The sequence below is a fragment of the Pangasianodon hypophthalmus genome, chromosome 15 (genome assembly GCF_027358585.1).
Source record: "Pangasianodon hypophthalmus isolate fPanHyp1 chromosome 15, fPanHyp1.pri, whole genome shotgun sequence".
Lineage (NCBI taxonomy): Eukaryota > Metazoa > Chordata > Actinopteri > Siluriformes > Pangasiidae > Pangasianodon > Pangasianodon hypophthalmus.
Genome location: NC_069724.1, coordinates 9,469,528 through 9,492,500, shown reverse-complemented (window position 1 = coordinate 9,492,500; position 22,973 = coordinate 9,469,528). Strand labels below are relative to the sequence as shown.

Below are 22,973 nucleotides of genomic sequence, written 5' to 3'. Positions count from 1 at the left end.
CGCATTGGCAGATTGCTGTGGTGGAGTAAGAGGAATAAAACACTTCAGGATGTGCTGTTGTTGGAAAAATCAGCACTTTGTGTGATGCATGATGTTGTTGGTTCATTGGTTATTTTCCTATGACAGGACATCAGTGCTGTATTCTCTGATCGTTGTATCAGAACGATAAAATAACTCACTGTATGGTAATGAACTGTCTGCCTGACCTCTGACCTCCTGACCCTGTGTTCTGGATTTGTTCAGATCATGGCAGTGCCTTTTGTACAGGACTGGGATCTGGTGCAGACTCTAGGAGAGGGCGCTTATGGCGAGTGAGTATCGATCAAAGCATCCGTCCTGTAAACCTGCACTGTACTACTCGATGAGCATCCTCATTTTGCCCTTTGACCTTTGTCTTTCAGGGTACGCCTGCTGGTCAACAGGAAGACGGAGGAGGCGGTGGCTGTGAAAGTTGTGGACGTGTCCACTGCCAAGGACTGTATGGACAACGTGAAGAAGGAGGTGTGTGTGCACAAGATGCTGTCCCACCCCAACATAGTGCGCTTCTATGGACACAGGAGCGAGGGCTCCATCCACTACATCTTCCTGGAGTACTGCAGTGGCGGGGAGCTGTTCGATCGAATAGGTGAGACAGGTGTATGTGCTGTGTGAGGTGGTGTTAGTCTGCTTAACACACAACTGAAGAATGTTGGTGAACTCTGTTTCAGAGCCGGATGTGGGAATGCCGGAAAAGGAAGCTCACAGGTTTTTCCAGCAGCTCATAGCTGGAGTGGTGAGTTCAACATTTTATTTTATTTTTTTTTGGGGAAAAAAAACAGCTATAACATCAAATGTTAACATTGAAGCTTTGGGCTATACAGGCGCTTTCACACCTACATTGCTTACATTTGGTTTGCTTGCTATTTGTTTTGTTTTCACACTACACATTATTAAAGGAACCAGAAAGCAGAAAAAAAAGGTTGCCTGTGAGACATGTAAAGCTGAAAATAAATGTCCTCGTAAAACTTTTTCATCTATTTGTCAGAAATGTAGTGACATACCTTTCCCCAAGTGCACACAGAATTCAGATAAATTACCCAATAATTATAATTAGATAATTAGATAATCATATAAATAACTAGTTTAATGCATTTTCTGTCTCCGATCCAGTATTCAGTTATTTCTTTTTGTTGACTATATCTTAAATATAAACAAATTCAACTAATATTTCTCTTAAACAAATATAAGATTATTAATCCTACTTCTAGATATTTTTTTACTCATTTCAAGCTTGAAGTTGTGTTATTGTGTTGGCAGATAATTTTGCTCATTTCAAGCATTTATTTCTAGAAAGAAGAGAAAAAACATGGAAAAAGGCTCTCCCAATAGAATAAGACCATTTTAATCTTGAAATTAGTAAATATGTCTGGAAATAGGCTTAATATAACAATCTCATAATGAGAAATATTAGATAACTTGATTTTTTTTTTCAGAATATTTTCATTTTGTAAAGATGTCATTTTTTTTGCAGTGTGATAGTTTTATTTTTTTTTTTAAAACCTGCACCAGAAATTTCAATCATTAGTGTTATGATGTAATGTATTGGGAGGTTTTTGCTTGTTGAATGTATATTGGAGAGAGAAATGTATTTACATTTGTACAATGTGGCTAAAATGTAGGTCAGATCTAAAATCCTAAAATCCACTTCTGCTTGAAACTATTTTTATATGGATAGTCTCTATCTTTTGGTAATCCTGATACTCGGAATGCATGAAAGCCTGGTGTGAATGGGGCCTTTAGTTTAGATTTATTGGTTTGATCTCATGTGAGGAGAGGTTATGCAGGTATAAAAAAAAAAATACACAATTTCCTGTTTTTCACAAGCCGATATGCTAGCGTACTAGAGTATTAGCTAGGAAAAAAACAAAACAAACAAAAAAACAACAACAATGGCTTTGGTCAGCAGCAAGCAGGAGTTGTAAGTTCTAAGATGCCACAGATCTTTAAGGTCTGGTGGATGAGAGCACTTCAGCGTCCCGGTAAGGAACAACACTAACAGCCAGAGAGTAGTGGACTGAAAAGTGTACTGAATCTGCCAAATATGTACACTACACTGGTGCAAATACTACAAACAACACATACATGTATGAACACACAGCAAGCTGTCTGCTTCATTTACACAACTGATTCAATCCAGGCTAAAGAACTCATCCTGGCAATTGGGAGGTTCATATTTGGTGGTGGAAAACACTGGATTCAAGTCAAGTCAAGTGGAGTTTACTGTCATTTCAACCATATACAGCCAGTTAGTACATAGTGAAACGAAACAAGGTTTCTCCAGGACCAAGGTGCTACATAAGACAAACACAGAACTACAAGGGACTACATAAATTTATACATAAAGTGCACAAGTGCAAACATGTACAATGTACAAAAGACAGTACAATGACTACTGGGATAGACAATGGGCTCAGTACGTACCAGTGCAGTGCCGACCAGTACACAGTTCTGTTAGAAAGTGAATCCAGTGACAATAGTGAAAAGAATACAATATAAGTTGCTGAAATAGTATAAACATAAGAAATAGCGGCCTATGTACAATAAATAAATAAATAAATACAGTATAATAAATATTGTAGCAGTATGATGTAATATGCAGAAAAATTGCAAAGAGGATCAAACACATCTACGTGACTGACAGCACAACTAGCTAACAGCAGATGAAGACACGCCCCCTCCATGTTTCATTTTCTTACATTCTAACGCACAGATTTTGTTGTGCGTGGATCACACAAACAATGTGCCATTATTAAGTTTCAGTGATTGTACTTTTATCATGTTGAATGAAAATGGAAACCTAAGGCACTTATTTAGGCAAAGCTTATTTTTGCTACATTGAAAATATTTTGTTAAGACCCACGGTATTGAATTGTTTCAACCTGAGTTTGAATTTTGTCTAGCATTACACCCCTAAATATATGCACTATTTTTCAGTGTTTTTCAGCATGCATATGAAAGCACACTGAAAGCTCAGTAGACTGTACTAAATTAGGGGGTACGGAATACCCATAATGCATTTTGCTTTTCACAGGAAACAGGCAGAAGGACTACGGCTTCAAAACTGCAGTAATGCTGACTACATTATGCAAAATGTAGTAAAGTGGCAGATATGCATTGCAAAGCTGTTATATAACTCCATTACCAGTACAGTGCACCATCACGTCATGTGAAGTCCAAGATTTCATTCAGACTGGAGCTGATCAGAGCTGTTAGTAATGTTTAGAGCCTTCTGCTACCTGAACTGCAATTACAGTGCAAGCATTGAAAAGCTGTCCCCTTTCCTCTGACCGATTTATCACCCTTTATGCTGAAACAGTTCTTTACGAATGGAGTGAATAGCTCTCTTTCAGGTAGAGGCGGAGCTAAGTTCTGTGCCGGAAAAAAGAACATAACAATTTCACTGTTATGAATCACATTCCTATCAGATAGACATTAATCTGCTTTTTCTTCCCAGGAATATCTCCACAGTATCGGGATCACGCATCGAGACATCAAGCCAGAAAACATCCTGTTAGATGACAAAGGTAATAGTTATTCTGATTTGACAAGAATTTAAAAAAAAAACAAAAAAACACGCATTTGGATGTTTGTTCTTAACTGGTGCGTTTTGTTTCTCAGATAATCTGAAGATCACAGATTTCGGACTGGCCACCATGTTCCGGCACCGTGGCCGCGAGCGTAAGTTGGCCCGTCTGTGCGGCACGCTGCCCTACGTGGCTCCAGAGCTGATGTCCCGCTCCGAGTTTAACGCTCAGCCTGCAGACGTCTGGGCCTGCGGCATTGTTCTCACTGCCATGCTGGCTGGAGGTGAGAAGATCCTGTGGTAGCTTGTGGAACAGGGGCAGAGCCTGCAGCATCTGTCTGCTTGGATATTACTGATGGATTTGTCTGGTTTTTACAGAGTTACCATGGGACCAACCGAGTGAGAACTGTCAGGAGTATTCTGACTGGCTGCAGAAGAAAACCTACCTTACACCATGGAAGAAGATTGATTCCATGCCTCTTGGTAATTGGTCTACAGTGTTATTTACGCTTTCAGGGTTAGTCATGGTGGATGATCAGACGGTTATCTCACTTTTTTTTTCAAATTAAAATGCATTTCCTTCTATTACTATCTCACTTTTTTCCCCTTACTCCAGTGGTTCTCATCCGTTTTGTGTCTAGTTGCGACTCCCCAAACATTTCTCAACCCCGTCCTTCTGGACTCCCCATAAATCATACTACAGCACCCTTGGTTTCTCGGTTTCTTGGTTTCTGCACCGAAAACCCTTTAGCTGTGTAATCCGCTACTGCTGTAAACACGTTACACTGCTACCTCTGATGCCATTTCTTCATGTTCCTAACTTTATCACACACGACGGCTATCAAACACACAGAACACCATAACACTGCTGTCTAGAACTAAACCAAACAGCTGGTTATATCTGGCTAAGCAGCACTGCACACTACCATGCTCTTTAGATTTTTTTTTGGCTCATCGCTCTGCCTACTCTTTCTTTCAGCTTATAATGTCAACATACTGACATTTTGCCTTCATTTTCTAATTTTCACCACCAGCTTGTGTGTTTTTAAATGGTCAATTAATACCATGATACTGTGATATTTACCATGATATGTTTGGACTAGGGTATTATATAGTGAAAATTTCAGAAATGAAAACACCTGGAGTAAAGTGATGCTAAAGTTTAACTCTTAGCCCTGTTTGGATGGAATTATTCCTGTAGGGGGCGTGTCCCCACTATTTATTTATTTATTTTTTTTGAAAGTGTAGTCTTAAAATATTTAAGCCTCATTATAAATTGGCCTTGCCCAGTGGGCCATACATAAATTTCTAATAAAGAAATGGTTCCTCTGTCTTGAATGCCAAGTCACAATAGAACTGTGATAATATTCCCATCTGTGACTCAAACATGGATTCATAGGACTAGAAATCTAGTAGAAACTCACCTCTCCTGCATTCACTTCATATCCATCCTCACGCAAGAGTTTTATTACAGTGGAGACATATACAGTTGAGGTCAAAAGTTTACATCCCCCTTTCAGAATCTGCAGAATGGTAATTATTTTACCAAAATAAGAGGGATCATACAAAATGCATGTTATTGTTTATTTAGTGCTGACCTGAATAAGATATTTCACATAAAAGATGTTTACATATAGTCCACAAGAGAAAATAATAGTTGAATTTATAAAAATGACCCCGTTCAAAAGTTTATATCCACTTGAAAACTTTTTGAATTTGAAGATCAGGGTAAATTTATCTTATTTTGTCTTCTGGGAAACATGTAACTATCTTCTGTAGCCTCTGAAGGGCAGTACTAAATGAAAAAATATGATATTTAGGCAAAATAAGTAAAATGTACACATCTCCATTCTGTTCAAAAGTTTTCCCCCCCCCCAGCTCTTAATGCATGTTTTTTCCTTCTGGAGCATCAGTGAGCGTTTGAACCTTCTGTAATAGTTGCATATGAGTCCCTCAGTTGTCCTCAAAATCTTAGTCATTGTTGGAAAGGGTTCAAATACACAAAAATGGTGGAAAACCAAAGAATTTGTGGGACCTGAAGGATTTTTCTGAAGAACAGCAGGCAGTTTAACTGTTCAGGACAAACAAGGGACTCATGAACAACTATCAGTAAACAAAAAAACACAGCTGTGGATCATTCAGGTAACAACGCAGTATTAAGAATCAAGGGGATGTAAACTTTTGAATGGGGTCGTTTTTATAAATTCAACTATTATTTTCTCTTGTGGACTATATGTAATCATCTTTTATGTGAAATATCTTATTCAGGTCAGCACTAAATAAGCAATAACTTTGTAATAATTTTGTATGATCCCTCTTATTTTGGTAAAATAATTAACATTTTGCAGATTCTGAAATGGGGGATGTAAACTTTTGACCACAACTGTAAATCTTATTTTCTGATCAGATCAATCAGATATTATTGTTATTATAAATAGGGCTGAATTTCTGTTTATTTCTTTGTAATCCTGTACTTGAGATGTGTCTTATCTGTAGGTCTGTTAAGTAAGATACTGCTCCATAGTCCTGAGGACCGGATCACCATTCCTGAGATCAAAAAGCACCGCTGGTTCAGCAGGAGCTTCAAATCAGGTCTGGGGCTATTTCACGGACTCTTTTGTTAATATGTGCTGCAGTAGTGACAAAAATACTAACATTTAAGCCTTACAGTCTGTTGTGATCAAGAAGATCAACTAAAATTGGGGCAATATTGAGTTATTTCTAATATGAAACTTTGTGCTTTGTCAGTATGTATGTTTTTTTTTTTTTTTTTTCTGAAAATATTAGAATAGATAGAATCGAATGCTTTTATTGTCATTGCACAGGAGTACAATGGAATTTAAGGTGCAGTACATGATGTAAGGTGCTAGAAGTATAAAAATTATAAATATAGGTATAAAATTGCAAAAGTAAAAAGCATGCATCTGTACATCCATCATTATTGCACATATTGTATCACGTGACACTTATTGCACACAGTGAACCGGGCCAGGTATTGCATGTTAACATATGAATAATAATACAAAATTGTATTAAATGTTATTGTGTCATAAAATATAAGAGCCAGTCATGTTCCAGTATATATAAACGAAGACTGTGCAACACTGGTTTCAGAGGCAGGAGGGTGGAGGATGTGTGTAGGATTTGGAATCTTTCATTCATCCGTTTTCAGTAACTGCTTCATCATGGTCAGGGTCACAGTGGATCCAGAGCTTTATCCCGGGAACGCTGGACACGAGGCAGGAATCCACCCTGGATGAGATGCCAGGCTGTCACAGGAATAATGAAAATGATTGATTGTCATGCTAGTTTATGTTAAATCATGTTTATATTTGTGGGATTTTACCAGTTGGCAGTAAAACCATGATAAGATTTATTTAGCCTATTACTTTGAGAATGTGAGTTATTTCGAGGAAACATACTGAAAACTGAATGTAAGTGTTTCGTAGGATGGCTCATGGTTTTTTTGTTTTGGCTGCAGGGGGAAAACGCCAGACTGATATCCACGGACCGCTAACCAAGATGCTGCGGTCTGACTCGGAGAGATTGCAGCTAGCACAAACTAACAGGTCTGCAGTTAGGCACACAAACAGAATAATTTACTTATTTACCCAGCTGTCCAGGAGAGAATGTAAGCTTCATGTGCGTGGATGTTTCCTCAGTGAAGAGCGGGTGCAGATTTCCAGCTCTCAGCCGGAGCCGCAGGGTTTGTGGGAGGTCAGGGAGGACGTGCTGCACACTGAGGGAGCTCAGGTCAGCTTTTCCCAGCCTGCCTGCCCTGATCACATGCTATTAGGAAGCCAATTGCTGGGCACACCGGGCGCTAGCCAGGTAATAACACTTCTCCACATGCTGCATTTCTGTAAGGCTGTTTAAAGCAATAAGTATATGGGATCTGGGAGTTCTCACCATAGTTCCACCATTCAATGATACATCTTGTATTAAATTTAGAGATGAGAATCTCCACACAGATCTTACGAATTGATTCAGTTTTGATTCATGGCATCGTACAAACTCTTCCTCTGAGGCTTATTTTCTAATGCATAATAACTCAAATGACATTATCTTAGCCAACATGATCTGTGTTCTTCCATAGCGTTAGATTTGTTGCTTAATGACTTTCATGTGATGGTGTGAACACAAATTTAGTTCTGGTCCTCCTAGCCGTCCCAGTAGCCGTTGTTGCTTCAAGTCCCTGCTGATGCCTCCAGAGCTGCCCTGACAGAATTGTTTATCCCACAGAACCCATGGCAGAGGTTAGTGAGGAGGATGACCAGGTTCTTCACTACCCTGAATGCAGAAGCGACCTGCACGGCCCTGCGTGACACCTGTATTAACCTGGGCTACACGTGGAAACAGAGCTGCGCCAACCAGGTACTGCACAGATAACAGGGAAGTACTGGAAAGTCATAACAGTTTGATTCATTTTCATTGCATTCCATTTTCTGTTTCTCTTTTTTTCTTTTTTCAGGCGACAGTGTCCACAATGGATCGCCGTAACAACAAGCTGATCTTCAAAATCCACTTCCTGGAAATGGAGGAACGTATTCTTGTAGATTTCAGACTATCAAGGGTAAGCAGAAAAGTAACTCTTTAAGCAGGAAATGAACTTGATGCTAAGATTTTTGCGTATAGCTGTTTTAAAATAAATAAAGCAAACTCAATTTTTCTTCCCATTTTCAGGGTGATGGTTTGGAATTCAAGACAATATTCGTGAAACTCAAACAGAAGCTGTCAGACATCATAAGTAACCAAAGGGTTCCCGTAGTTTTTACATGATGAAGTAAATCACATAGGTTCAGTAGTGATAATCACGCCTGCATATCATGTTTTGTTCTTGCTTTATACTTGTTTCTAGTGCTTCCAGTTTGTTAGCATGAATAAGGAATGTGAAAACATTGTATAGGATTTTAAAGGCTCACTTCTGAGTTTCTTTTTTTCCCTTCTCTCCTTCTACTGTGAAGTTTTAAGACCACCCCTTGTTTCTCGCTGACTTGTTTTAAAGTTTTCTCCTGCTGCTCCTGTTAGAAAAAGCTAAGAATAAATATTTCCAAAACCAAGATAATGACCACTTTGACTTTTATTTTTAAAAAGGCTTTGAATGTTCAATAAAAAACCTAATTGCTGTGCACAGTAAAATGTTTTATACCACAGTGCTACTGTATACTCGATTCTGATTGGTCAGAAGGTATTGATTAATTTTCTATTAATTAATCAATACCTTCTGACCAATCAGAATCGAGTATACAGTAGCACTGTGGTATAAAACATTTTACATTTTTTCAACAGCAAAAAAATAAAAATGTCTCTTTTTTTTAAATGGCAGGTGTGGAAGACTTTAGAGTTTCAGAACAGAATGGAGGTACCAAAGGAAATTCAGAAAATAATAACTTTATTGTTTACAAATGCTTAGTTTCCCATCACATCAGTCTCACAGTTTGCTCAGCGAGCATTAACTTTTTGAATTTATTCCAGAACTGTTATTATAAAATAATCCTTTCTTTAGAAGTAAGCAACTATTAAAAGTAATTTAATATTCTTATTTATTACAATCCTAAAGCAAGGAAGGCGTCCTGATGAGCCAGTAAACTCGATTTCCAATTTTTTAACAGTTTTTTTTTTTTATAGAACAGTGTCTTCTCTGCACTAGCATCATAAATCCTCCAGGTAGGGGCTTTCCTCATTTTACTTCCTGTTTATTTCTATACCGCTGTCAGCTCAAATAAAAACTTTGGGTTTGCATGGTGGCTCTAGCTTGATGCCATGACGGTGATAGTGACATTGACGGGTTCATCCCCTGGGGCGAGGTTTGTGGGTGTTGCGGTGGGTCGTGGAAGCACCACAGATGGTCCTGGGAAAGGAAATATTATCAGGGGAGGCACAGAACTACAGAACACAAAAACAGCAGATGGCAGTGATGCATGCTCAGAGATCAGGGTTTTTCTCACAGCTGTATCAAGTGCATATGCCAGTTAGATTAAAAAAATTTAACTATCCATCTGGTGTATACGTAGTAACATCTACATTTCTTGGATAATAAATTGCTCCAGAGTACAGTGTGCCCAGATTTTGCACTGTTTGTTAGTCCCTCCAGGAAAATCCCTCTACGTCCATTCTTAATGTATGTATAGTAACATATATATATATATATATATATATATATATATATATATATATATATATATATGTTACTATACATACATTAAGAAATTACTTAGCTAAGTAATTTGTCTATACACTGCTGTTATGATGATGCTAATAGCTGTTATTATTTTCCCATAGCTGGCATAGTATCACTACTGTTAAATCGCTAATAAATTGGCATAATTACAGTATAATATATTGTAGTATGTCAATATAATGAGTGTAATGTAATAATTATAACATGCTTTGCTTCACTGTATAATGGCAAATAAATTCATCTTATGGTGCTACTAAAGCAGCATCACCAAACTTTTCCCCATGCTCCGGATCTTAAAGGAAAATTCCACCCTGATGCACATTAGCATGCTAAATACATTTATCTTGAAATAGCTGTGATTCCTTCAGAAATGTTAGCGATTAGTGCTGCTAATATGTGTGTTGTTGTATATAGGTTGTAGCTGTATTTTCATTGTCCTGTGAGAACTTAGTGGTTATCTGCCGCACTGATGTCACAGGGGGGACGTTGCTAGTTAGAAAGAGAACAAAAATTCAGTCTCAAACATAAAGGATAATACATTTCATTCTTATTTCATTGTTAGCGTCTAAAAACAAAAGACCAAGGGCTTTTTTTCAACACGCCATTTTCCAGAGAGGTTCAGAGTCATAGTAATGAGAAATCCAATGTAGACTGAGTGTAAATAGCAAATGTTAGAGTCAAATTTCCAGAATTCAGTGCAGCTACGTATATGACACAGTTGCACTGAGTTACAACAGAGGCTCGGCTAGCTAGCGATCTACGACATGACGAGCCTGATGGTGTTGACGGTTGATGCTGGTATTAGCATGAAAGTTGAAACTTTAGAACTTTATCTGTTTGAGAAGTGTGCACAGATGAGGAGTTGGGAGACTTGGGCAAACTAAAGGACTTAAGCGCGGTTGTGTTTCTCTCTTTAGGTAGAGATAAAGCGAGGGTTAACGCTCACTGCACCACTATCAGCAGGTAGTCATTGTGTGTAAAGCAGTGAAGCAAAGGGAACATAGACCAGCATGTCAGTGAAAGAAGTCTGAACTGAAAAAGAAAAAAATCTCAGAATTTCATTACGAAATAAATCTTGGATGCTACTGAAGATCACATATTAATTAGAAAGATTAATATACAAGTTCTTCAGGATGGATATTTCCTTTAAAGTACCATATGACCAAGCTGTATTCTTATGAAATGGACTGACAGACACCAGTTAAAGTATTTGAATGTACGAGTTGGGGTGCGGTAGGATTGGCCTGTTGAGACTGTAAATCTTACTATCAGTGTCAAATTAAATTGATCTCCAAATCCTCTTATCAAAGGGACATTTTTATGAGATTATTTTGTGTACGTTTGAGTATGGTACCTTGACTTGTCTCTCCTCCACCTCCATCTGCTTCTGACCCACCAACAACTTCATCCTCAGGGGAGTTGATATTTTCTCTAGACTGGCTGTTTTGCCTGTAAGTGAAATCAAAAATAAAATCTATTAAAAATATGCAGTTATAAACAGATATCCAGCAACTTCATTTGCTTTCATATCAGATTCACTTACAATATATAACATTAATGCATTTAAAGGAGGGAGCAATTTTTTGCACCCTCTGCTGCCTGCAAGGTGAATTGCAATTGCAACGGAAAAATTGACAACACAATTACAATTGTAACACAGCTGACCCCATATCTTAATCTGAAACTACATTTGCCTGGGTTTTTTTTTTTTTATTATTAAGGAAAAGGCGCAGAGCAGAGCAACACTATTCTGTCTGTAGGCGGAGCTAGTTTCAGGGCCAGAAAATTGTAAACTATAATTAAAGAAAAAAATAAATAAATAAAATAGTTAAAACTATTGCATGGCAGGATTAAACATCTTTGAAGTTACATGATCATTACAGGTCTAAAACACTTTTAGAAATAACAAACAACATCTTTAACTTTCACTAGTGCTGAATAAAAAAGACTTTTAAATTTATATTCATATATAGCAATAATAACAATTCCAGCTTTTCATACATACCTGCCAAATATCAGATCATGAAGTCCTGCAGTAAATAACAAGAATTAGCAAATGATGAGCATGAAATTAAATTTGCATACTGACTCAATTCTAAATTACAAGGAAAATATGGTGCAAAGTGATACCCTTGTCCTGATGTCACACTTACGTGGGTTGCTGTTGCGATTCCTCACCACATACATGAACAGCAGTACTGTAGCTATCGTCGCCACAAGCATGCCTCCAATAGCTGCTCCGATAACAGCAGGATACGCATTAAAGCCTGGAAGAGCTGGAAGACAGCAAACCTTGATTACTCTCCATCTGGATATAATTTCACATTTGGCTCTAACGTCCTCTAGTTTTTTAATTCTTTATGAGTTGAACTAGATAATATGAAAATTATAATGTTTCTCGGATAGTATTTGTTATTATATTGACATCCTGAATTCTTAAAAAGACAAACAAAAAAGAGTAATACAGTACAACAGTAATGTTAGGAAAGGTCAAAGAATTAGATGACAGACAGGTCATGTAAAGAGACAGAGTGTCAGAGCGAGTGTGTGAGGTTGGTTTGTTGCTGTGGGTAAGTGGTGAACTTGTGATGGTGCATTTCACCTACGTAGACAAAACAAAACAGAGAACCATTTCTGTTAGCTTTGCTCAGTGGAATCAATAGAAATTGTTGTATCAAATATAAAAAAAATTTGTAAAAACAGAACGTTTTCTGTTATGTCAAATATATTCAGAGACATGTTCAATGTCCAACTGCTTTAATTTCATTATAAAGCTACAAGGCTAGTGTTACTAGCTTGTGCCACAAACTGCATCCAGTTCATCTGCCAGTGTGGTTTAGGACACAGTATGATTAAACTCCACCATCTTGCTGCACACTGAAGAGGTTGGCCATCTTGGACAATTGGAATAATTTATTTAGCACAGTTTGGTATCATTACATTCCTAGGACCCACCTCACAAAGTTTGACTTTTTTAAAAATCAAATTATGTACACTACATGTTCCCAAGCCTGGATCTGGAATACCCCCTGTTCTGCACATTTTAATGGGCTCTGGGCTAACGCACAGACGTCAACTCAGGAAGAGCTGTTAATTAGCTGATTAGTTGGATCAGGAGTGCTGGGAGCAGAGAAAACACTAAAATATGCAGGACAGGGAGTACTTCAGGACCAGGGTTGGGAACCTGTGACCTAGACTAATGAGTTTGATTTGGACATGCCAACATTTCCAGTACCTGTAGCTACATTAGCTTTGTAGCTGCAGTGCAAAATGAAAGATCAGATGTCAGACACCAATACATGTCTTAGCTGACTGGCTACATTTAAGGTAAGTCTGTACCAGTGACTGTATCTGTAGCTCTTACTACAGGATGTAAGTTGTAAACCTGATACAATTTCACTTCAGTTCCCACCTGGACTCTTGACCTCTGAGGGATGTCCAATAGTGCGGTGATTGACAGCCGTGATTCGGAATGCATAAGTGCCAGAGGGATCCAGGTTGGTGATTTGGTAGCTTCGGGTGCTGGGGTCCAGATCTCCTATCACTTTTTGCCAGAGTGGGAATGGGAGATTTTGGCGCTCTATGAAGAACCCAGTAAAGTCATCATCTGACAGGATCAGCCATTCCACATTAACATCTGTCCGTTGACGACTGCTGTACATAATCTTACTGATGGTGACATTTGGAGGCATTGGGTACCCTGAATGGAAATTCAGTCATTAAAACTTTACAAGTAGACAAATTGACATGTAATATATATTCAATAAACACTTCCTATTCTTCATTTTATTTGACTGGTATTTACTTTTGCATTGTATTCAAGTTCACAGGTTCACCTAGTCTTGGGCACTAGCATTATTTTTTAGTACTTGTATGAATCTGTTCTTTGAATTCTGGGGCTTATTATTAATTAAAAATAAAGACCTTTATTAACATTTAAACTTGGACTTCATACATTTTCTGAGTACAACCTCAATTTAGCTTCTAGGAATTACAGCAAAAGTGAATTGCTTAAACTCCCTGGATCATTAGAGGCATAATTGTTAGTATGCGTGGATTCCAAAGTGGTAAAAAAAAATAGCAAAAGCATCTATAAAATGATAACTGGAATAAGAAACTCATTAACATATCATTAACATATGAAAGAAACAACAGTCATCCCAGAATGGTACATTGAGGAATGCCATAGCAGTCCACTATTCAAATTATCAAATTTTTTTTTACGACTTTGTTATACAATACTCAATCAATTTAACCAAAGACTGCTTTACCACGATATCAATAAGAGCTAGCAGTTTACTGTCAAAAATGCACTACAGTCAAATGCAATAACTCGGTAAACAAAATCCACTACAAAATAATTACTACAAGACATCTGTGTCTACAGTAACTTGTAGTACACTCACTAAGTACCACCAGTAAGATGGGAATCTCTGCTCCTCCAACAGCATTGGTAGCAGAACACCAGTACTGTCCACCATCCACCATGCCATCTGTTTCCCGGACAGTCAGGTTGGACCAGGCTGCAGCTTGCTGAAGAACATACTTCTTGGGTGTGCCACTGTCACCCACCTTTTGTTTCATATTATTATACCAAGTAATCTCTGTGACTGCAGGATAGTTTTTGCTCAGGATACAGGTGAGCTGGACATCATTTCCCTCATACACTGAAACAACACTGCGCTGAGTCATTAAAACTGGTGCCTCTGGAAGAAACAATGGATAAAAAGAATGACTAGTTGATAGGACACTGCTCCTTACTCCTTACAATACTTAAGTACTCTAAACACAGAAACTAAATGTTGCCTCTGAATGAACAGTCCTTACCCAATTTTAACATGCACTGCTTGCTCTCTTTAACTAGTGGATGTTTGGCATGGCAAACAAATGCTTTGCCGCTGTATGTGGTGCTGGAGCGCAGGACCAGGATGTTGGAGTTCTCCTCAGATGTGCCCTGCATGTCTCCTGAACTAGAAGCCCACCACAGCAGAGCCCGAGGGAACCCACCCTCCCAGGAGCAGGACAGCATCAGGTACTCGTTATTACGCGTCGCATATGCAGAACAGTGAGGTTCTTCATTTGGCAGCCCTGGGAAACAAGGGATATTTGTACAAAAGGCTAATATGTCATAATATGTCATACGTTCAATACTCAATTAGGAAACTTCTCAGTAACCTAATATTTATTCTGATATTTATAATATTGTGGTCTATTTTGTGGTTAGGTCAGTAAACCATAGTACTCACATGTCTTGGTGCTACAGCGCTGTGGGAAACTAAGTGCCACATGTGAGCCATAGCAGGTGAATATAGAGTTGTTAGCTGTCTCAGGCCCTGGCTGAATCCGAGTGATGTTAGAAACACCCTGTGAGTTGTCTCCATTCACATATGGACTCCAGTTGAGGGTAGCTGAAGGGTAACCCCCCTCCCAGGAACAGATGAGAGCTAAGTCATTGTAGTTATTAGTTGGAAAGATTGAACAAGATGGCACACCATCTGGTGGATCTGTGAGAAGAAAATCATTGAATAACACTGAAGAGAACTGATCCAGAGAATGTATATTTTGCTAACACTTGGCACACACCTTGGCCATAACACCAGTTTTTTAAAAGATACAAATAGAAACAATTATTTAGGACAAAAACCTTACTATTACATCCTTAACTTAGACAGGTTTTTATCACAAAAACCTTAACATATTGCAGTTTGACAGTCTTAGGCAAAGCACTACGGGCTGTATTCAGAGTTCAAAAGAACTTAAGTTCAAAAGTTACACATATTCAGAAATGGGTTACGCACATGCATAATTCAAGTGTCTGGATGCCCCATTCAGAATATGCAAACCATCTGGGTATAGTCGTGCCTCTGAGGTTGTCAGAATTTTTTTTAAGTAGAAGAGTCTGAGACTGGATTTTGCACAAGAAAAATGGGGAAAAAGTCTAAGATCAGAATCTCATGTAACTGAAACATTCCTCTTCTTTATGCAATTCTCATGCAACTGTCTGAGTAGCACTTACGTCTGCAATTATGCCTGAGGTCTGAATAGCAATGAGCACAATTTTTGTATTAACTCAGTACACATGTATAACTGATGTCTGAATACAGCCCTATGATTTTTGTTGTCAATGCAGATCTGAGGTCATGGCAAGAATGCCTTCCATTGCTTGTCATGATAGAGGGAGAAGAATAACATAGCGCTATACCTTCAACAGCTGCCAGAAAGTTGTCTTTACCTCATCCAGACGCTTGTTGTAGACAGAGGACAATATTTTGCTGCACATCCCCAGTCAGTGGACATCTAACAATGTGTGTATATGTATGCATGGGTGTAGGGGAAGGTATAATAGGAAGCAAAGGTATGAATGATAGACAAGTAAAGTTCAGATAAGACCACACTAGAGGTTGACCAGAAGAGGTTGCATGAACACAGGAAACGGCCAAATGATCCAAATATTGTCATGATGGTAGAAGACTCACAGTAGACGGTGAGAGTGATGGTTTTCTTGGAGCGGGTGTTCAGATAAGTGTTCTGGGCCAGACAGGCATAGTACCCTGTGTGCATTCGTAGGATCTTGGTGATGGTGAGCTGTGGTCCAGTGTAGACCTGGGAATTGTTGTAGAACCAAACATACTGACTGGGAGGGTTGGAGGAAGCTTGACATAGGAGGGAAACAGTCTCTTTCTCCAGAGCTGAGTATCCTCGATCCGTTACTGAGTAAGGTGTTACATCAATCTGTGGCAGATCTGGTCCAACTAAAGAAATGGAACATTTGTGTAAGGAACTGCTAAACTTCACTGAAAATTTATGGAGTGGATATATAAAAGAAACCAGAGATTGTCCAAGCTCTCACTCACATATGACATCTAACCAGATACGGTCACCACTCTGCTGATTGACCTCGTTCCTGGCCAGGCACCTGAACCAGCCTGTGTGGTTGCGGCTTACTGAGGTGATGTTAATTAGATTGCTGTCACTCTCAGTCAATATGCTGACCTGCCCACTATGGTTCTCCTGTTCCCAGACATAGTGAATTGGACCTGTGCCATTCTCCAGACTACAGCGCATCCACACTGATGCGCCCTCTACTGGCGAAGAGTCACTCAGCAGGATGTAGGGTTTGGACACAGGCACTGTAGGACACATGACAGCATTACTACGGTTGGTACTCTTGTTAACTAGCAAGCATGACATCAATAAATAGACACTGTACATGTGCTAGCTATGCATTTACAAGTATAGACAACTGGCCTTAACCATCTTTTTGTTTAGCTATTGATTTAATCTTGCTGACATCATGCTGTCTCACAGCGTCATTCTATACCTATAGAGATTTAGAGAGGTCTTGAACGCTCCAGACCATTTTACTTTTTAAAAATTGTAACTGGCAAATTCTGTAGTCCTGAGATTACATTTTGGGCTCATAAACTTGTCTTAAGCATCTTGATTTTTGTGGTTCCAGATGTTATATGTCATTGTTGGTCTCGTATTCACTGCTCGGCCATTTAGATATGGACATAATATGCCAATACTTAATAATTATAATAGCTCTGGAACTAAAATGGTCATATGTTTCCTTCAAAGTATTTTAGCATTGGGTACATAATGTGTAATTAATAATAATAAATGTAATAATAATGGGGCTACAATGACCACCATCTGAAATGCCCAACTATTACAATGTGTGAATGCTTTATGATCAGAGTCTCTCCTTCTGAATTATTTTATATTATACGGGGAAAAAACCCCAATCAAAACCCAAGCTAACAATGGGAGAGATCATCTTGAGAGAACATACCGGTTAGGTAGCGCCTATGCTGGTTCTCATGTGCATAATATCGTTCAATATTTGGTATTGCTGCTGATAATTCAGTAGGGGAAAAATGCTAGTCACCAGTGAATAGGCTAGATTTACCAGGCTTTGTGAAATATATCTGTTCACACTCGTTCAGCTCTCATGCACATTAGCTGCCTGTATAGATGTCTGATATTAACCCCACCATCCATGGACACATGATAGCTTGCTAACAGTAATGCCTGGGTCACAGTCGTGAGAAAAGAACCCATAGCTGCCCATGATAAAAGTACTGACCTGAACCTGCCTTGTTAGAAATGATAATTAACAGAAGTTAACCATGGCTTGATTAGCTTTTTTTGTACATTAGCATATCAAAATTGTTTTAAATCAACATGGGTTGACTGAAAAGTTGGGAATAAATAATAGCTAAAGTAGACTAACACAGTCTCCATAACAATTGGAAACAATTATTTTGGAAAATATCCTAAAAGTTTTCTAATATGTCATTTGCCTTTGTGAAACAGCTAACTAGGATTTACAGTGTTTGAAGGAAATCACTAGTTTAAATATGTTTTAGCATTTTTTTGCAGTATTTTTCTTGCTGTTCATATATTATTCTTCATATTGCTATAAATGACCCTTAACGGTCTAAATTAAACCATATGAGCCATGAATGGTCTGCTATCTGGATAAGGTTAAACCATATTTCACCTTATAATATTGATACTGCTTACTTCTGAATCAGAATACATAGATTCTTTCTGTTCTTCCACAATGTTGAACATGTGCAACATGACAATAGTTGTTTGTTATCTGAAGACTCTAAAACATTACAGTTCACATTACAGTTGAACTTTATGTTAACTTTATTGAAATTGTTGCTTAAATACTATTTAAACACCTTTTGGGTCTTTGGTCCAAACCTGAATGAGCTTTAAAATGATAAATTGATATATTTAAGATCATTTCTTAAAAATAGCCAAGTTTGCACCCTTAATTCTAAATAATACATTTTTCTTTGTTTCAGTTAAAAAAGGTTTCAACCAGATGATGGAACTATCTAGATAAAATGCCATTCTATGTAGTTCACTTATTTGTTTTCCAGTTAAACTTGAAACCTTGTTCAACCTGATCACTATTTAGAGGACAACCTAGACTCTTGACGCATTAAGAGATTGATTTTCTCATGTAAGAAATACTGTTGAGCTCATCCTGTATTAGATCTCACTCTAAACACTAGTCACTAACCTAAAACACGCAGATACACATAGTAGTAGTAAAGCTTGGCTCCCTCAGTGGTGTCGTACAAAGCCTGGCAGGTGTATAAGCCTTCTGCTGCTAGAGGAAGCTTTGTTATGGAAAGAGAGGCGCTGTTACTGATAACATTCAGATCGCCCAAATCTTTGGCCAGTTGCTGGAGTTTTGGACCCTTCCCAAAGTTATACACTACGGCTCGAATCGTCTCGGTGCCTGGTTTGGTAAAGCTCCAGATGTAGACATCAGGGAGAGTGGGGCCACATTCCAGGATCACTCCTTTGTCCACCACTCCATTTGTCCTGGTTTCTCTGTAGATGACTTGCCCTGGGTCCACGATCTCCAGACCTGAAAGCATAACGCATTATCGGGCTTATCAGAACGAAGACAAAAAAAATCTATGCATTTTACCTGCAAAAAAAGTTGCATGCATGGATAAAAATTAACTAGGGTGTTATTAACAGATAGACCACAGCACTGCTGAATTCTCAAATCTGATTGGTCAGAAGGTGTTGATTACTTTTCTGTAACAGCAGCTCGGACAGTAATGCAGCTGCAAATTACAGGTTCATATTAATGCACTCGTTCTAATAAATTATAATTTCTATAGTAATTTACTAACTTAGAGACTTGTATGGCAGACGCTCATAAAAGGATTAATAAATGCGTATTTATTGATATGTAAGAAGACATTTATAATTTTTTTGGAAAAAGTTTTTGGAAGGAGTCTACAGTGGCAGTGTTTTGTAACAGCCAGCGATACAGCTGTAACTTTAAGTCGTCTGACACAAAAGAGTTGCATGTTGCAGTTTCTCGGTAACATGACAAGCTACATGTTTTTGTCTTATTAACTTCAAGAGAGAAAAAAAGAGAGGCTAGTGAGGGAACCACTGCTATAATATAAGCAATAACAGGAACTTGATTTGCTGATGTTCCACAACATTAAATGCAACTATAAACAATATAACATACAATACAATACAATATGTTGTGTCTTAATAAATAACAAAAGGATTGTTAAATTGCTATGGTATAAAAGGAATAAAACACTTCAAGGTGCGCTATTATTGGAAAATTAACTTTGGGGTGATAACAGTAACTTTCAATGGTCCTAAAATTCTAGTGTAACAATCTTTCTGAAATTTAAGATCTCCCTGGTGGATTTTTATTATATCTATTGTGACAAGTAAATAAAAAATGCGTCAATTAGCAATTGCAACGCCAGAAGTTTATGCCAAGTTGCTTTTAACCTTAGTGTATGACCTCTTACCATGCAGAAGGAGAGGAAGCAGGAATACAGTTAGGGAGAAATCAGCCAACCCTAACAGTCTGTGTACCATGGTGCCATGACGCTCAGGTGACCAATGCCGTATCCTTTACGAAAAAAGTTCCATCAGAAATTTCCAATAAAATGAAAATCTGTTGAAAATATTCTGAAAATAAACAGAGTCCTGTCCAAGCAATGAGTTTAGCTAGTGTACACAGGCAGTGAGAAGCTGAGCACGAGGTGATTGAGTCTCTGTAAACTGATTTGGCTTGAATTATTCACTCACACGTTCCCTCCTCACCATCCATCTCCAACCCCCGCTTTCCATTTGCAGGAATGCAGTGGAGTAGAGAGAAGAGACTGGGTTTTAGATGACGCGATGATACCTGTGTCTCATTCATTATTGAGCAGCACACCAGGATCTGTGGTCTTTGTACCTTTCCATTGCTTCACACACAGCAAACCTACACTGACCTACACCTACAACACACTCTGTCCAAACACAATGATTTTACATTCCTACAAAATGACCCCAGTCATGACCTTTTTCTAGCACACATTCACAATGGAAACAAAATTACAAAAAAATGATCTGCTATTACATTGAACCAGAATTTGAAAGAATACTTACAACGAATTATCGAATTGCCAAATAATTGACCTTGTCAATTGATTTTACTGTTATAATTAAAGACACGTCTTAGCTATGTCCATCCTTGCTACACTCCTAGTTTAAACTGTGTAATCTTTGCACACTCATGCCATGAGATGATAGTAATTTAATCACAGATGCTGATTGAGTCTGCGAGCTCATCCGTCTCTCTGTTTGAGGTCACTACTGTGCGAATGTCTAATACAGACTCATATTTCAACCAACAGCAATATTGTGTTCAGCCAGGGAAGGGAAACTAAGAGCTCTCTACATTCATTGATGAGGTTCTCATGTTACACATCCGTGTAATGTGAACAAACACACTGATCCGGGCCTTCTCAAAGGCAAATCCACACAATTAACCTGAAGACTATGATTATTTTTATATGTAAGCTGCCAGCTTTTTAAAAGATATTTGGGTTTTTAAGAAATGGAATCAAGTTAAATACTCTACATTTACAAAATATAAGAGACTATTTTCTTGGGGGAAAAAATCTAAATGTAACTGGAAAAGGCCAACTTGGATCCCTCTAATTAGACACTTATAGGACACAACATATATATAGTTGTGTTACAGCTGAAAATAACACAATTTCTTATCAACTATAAGACAAATCCCAGCTTATAGTAACTAACAGTCTTACAGTAACTGCTTCACCAAACAAGTACAACCTGAGAGTGGACGATGATGATTCTTAAATATAAAGATTTAAGGATTTTATGGACTATATATATTTTTAAATTATTTAATTGCCAATAGTGTTTAAAATGTAAAAAAATGGAAAAAAAAAAAGTTTGAAAACTTTGACTGGCAGTGGAAGTCTATCCCAAACAGGTCTCCATATGATAATATCCTGAAATGATATCTTGTCCTTTAATTTATAATCAATATGCAACCTTCAATAGTGCAAAAGATTTATTTTATGATTAAATGCTGAGTTGACATTTTTGTTTTAAACGTCCTTCATCAACAAGTTTATCTACATTCAGTTTCCTACACTGTGAAAAATGAAAAGTAAATATGACAAAAAACAAATCTGTGATTTTTATTTATTTTATAATATTTTTTCAGCGTATCAGTGGGATTTAACCCTTGCTTCATCTCTACCTAAAGAGATCGATGCAGCAGTGCTTTAGTCCTTTAATCTGTCTTGCTATCACACCTCATCTGTTCACTTCTCAAACAGATCAGGTACCAAACCTTCACATTTCTTGTTAATATGATGTTCAACATTGTTGGAAAATTACTGAGAAATTAAGCACATGCTCTGTTGTTTTTAGTGACCATTATCCCTTATGTTTGAGCTCAATAAAAATGTTTTTCTCCTATTAAATGCCATTGTAACTGCACTAAGAATGTCCCCTTGTGACAGTGTGGCACACAATTGCTAACTAATTCACAGGCATAACAAAAACACAGCACAAACCAACAGATTAGTATCGCTAAACACATCACAAATATTTCAGTGTAAACATACACTCGTCGTCTACTTTATTAGGAACACCTTTACATCTGCACATTCATGCAGTTATCTAATCAGCCAATCATGTGGCAGCAACACAATGTAAAAAATCATACAGATACAGGTCAAGAGCTTCAGTTAATGTTCACATCAAACATCAGAATGAAACAAAAGTATGATCTCTGTGACTTTGATCGTGGTATGGATATTGGTACCAGAAGGGCTGGTTTGAGTATTTTAGAAACTGCCGATCTGCTGGGATTTTCACACACAACAGTCCCTAGAGTTTACACAGAATAGTGCGAAAAACAAAAAACATTGTGAGCGACAATTCTGTGGGTGGAAATGCCTTGTTGATTTGAGAGGTCAGTGGAAAATGGCCAGACTGGTTTGAGTTTCCAGGAAGGATATAGTAACTCATATAATCACTCTTTACAACCGTGGTGAGCAGAAAAGCATCTCAGCATTCACAAAACATTGACTTTGAGGTGGATGAGCTACAACAGCAGAAGTCCACATCAGGTTCAACTCTTGTCAGCCAAGAACAAGAATCTGAGGCTATCATGGGTACAGGCTCACCCAAACTGGACAGTTGAAGATTAGAAAAAACATCACCTGGTCTGTTTTCAGTCTTCAGCTTTGCATTTTCGGCTGATTAGATAACTGCATGAATGTGCAGGTGTACAGGTGTTCCTAATAAAGTGGACGGTGAGTGTATTTAGTGAGTCTTCCTTTAAGTGACCTGTTACTACCTGAACTGAAAGTGTTCCAATTCAGTTGCTATTTTGGTGACTTTGAA

The 22,973-nt window shown here is 38.0% G+C and overlaps 2 protein-coding genes across 2 annotated transcripts in view; one reads left to right on the top strand and one right to left on the bottom strand.

Moving 5' to 3' along the window:
* Positions 1-8,633, top strand: part of chek1 (checkpoint kinase 1) — a 10,606-nt gene extending 1,973 nt beyond the window's left edge. The window contains exons 2-13 of the mRNA XM_026938735.3: positions 244-311; positions 402-625; positions 708-772; positions 3,494-3,563; positions 3,658-3,846; positions 3,941-4,045; positions 6,059-6,154; positions 7,044-7,131; positions 7,225-7,393; positions 7,805-7,936; positions 8,034-8,135; positions 8,246-8,633. Of these exons, the coding sequence (XP_026794536.1) occupies positions 247-311; positions 402-625; positions 708-772; positions 3,494-3,563; positions 3,658-3,846; positions 3,941-4,045; positions 6,059-6,154; positions 7,044-7,131; positions 7,225-7,393; positions 7,805-7,936; positions 8,034-8,135; positions 8,246-8,341 (1,401 nt within the window). The 5' untranslated portion in view covers positions 244-246 and the 3' untranslated portion in view covers positions 8,342-8,633. The remainder of the gene's footprint in view (positions 1-243; positions 312-401; positions 626-707; positions 773-3,493; positions 3,564-3,657; positions 3,847-3,940; positions 4,046-6,058; positions 6,155-7,043; positions 7,132-7,224; positions 7,394-7,804; positions 7,937-8,033; positions 8,136-8,245) is intronic.
* Positions 8,634-8,834: 201 nt separating this feature from the next.
* On the bottom strand, positions 8,835-20,736 carry LOC113541440 (V-set and immunoglobulin domain-containing protein 10-like 2). Its single transcript, XM_026938401.3, has 12 exons — positions 20,063-20,736; positions 18,787-19,140; positions 16,598-16,873; positions 16,220-16,495; positions 14,990-15,247; positions 14,571-14,831; positions 14,150-14,449; positions 13,156-13,443; positions 11,897-12,019; positions 11,749-11,773; positions 11,098-11,192; positions 8,835-9,413 (listed from the first exon to the last, which is right to left on the bottom strand). The coding sequence occupies exons 1-12, from the start codon at positions 20,130-20,132 to the stop codon at positions 9,313-9,315; spliced, it is 2,427 nt and encodes an 808-aa protein (XP_026794202.2). The 5' UTR covers positions 20,133-20,736; the 3' UTR covers positions 8,835-9,312.
* Between the last annotated feature and the right edge of the window lie 2,237 nt (positions 20,737-22,973).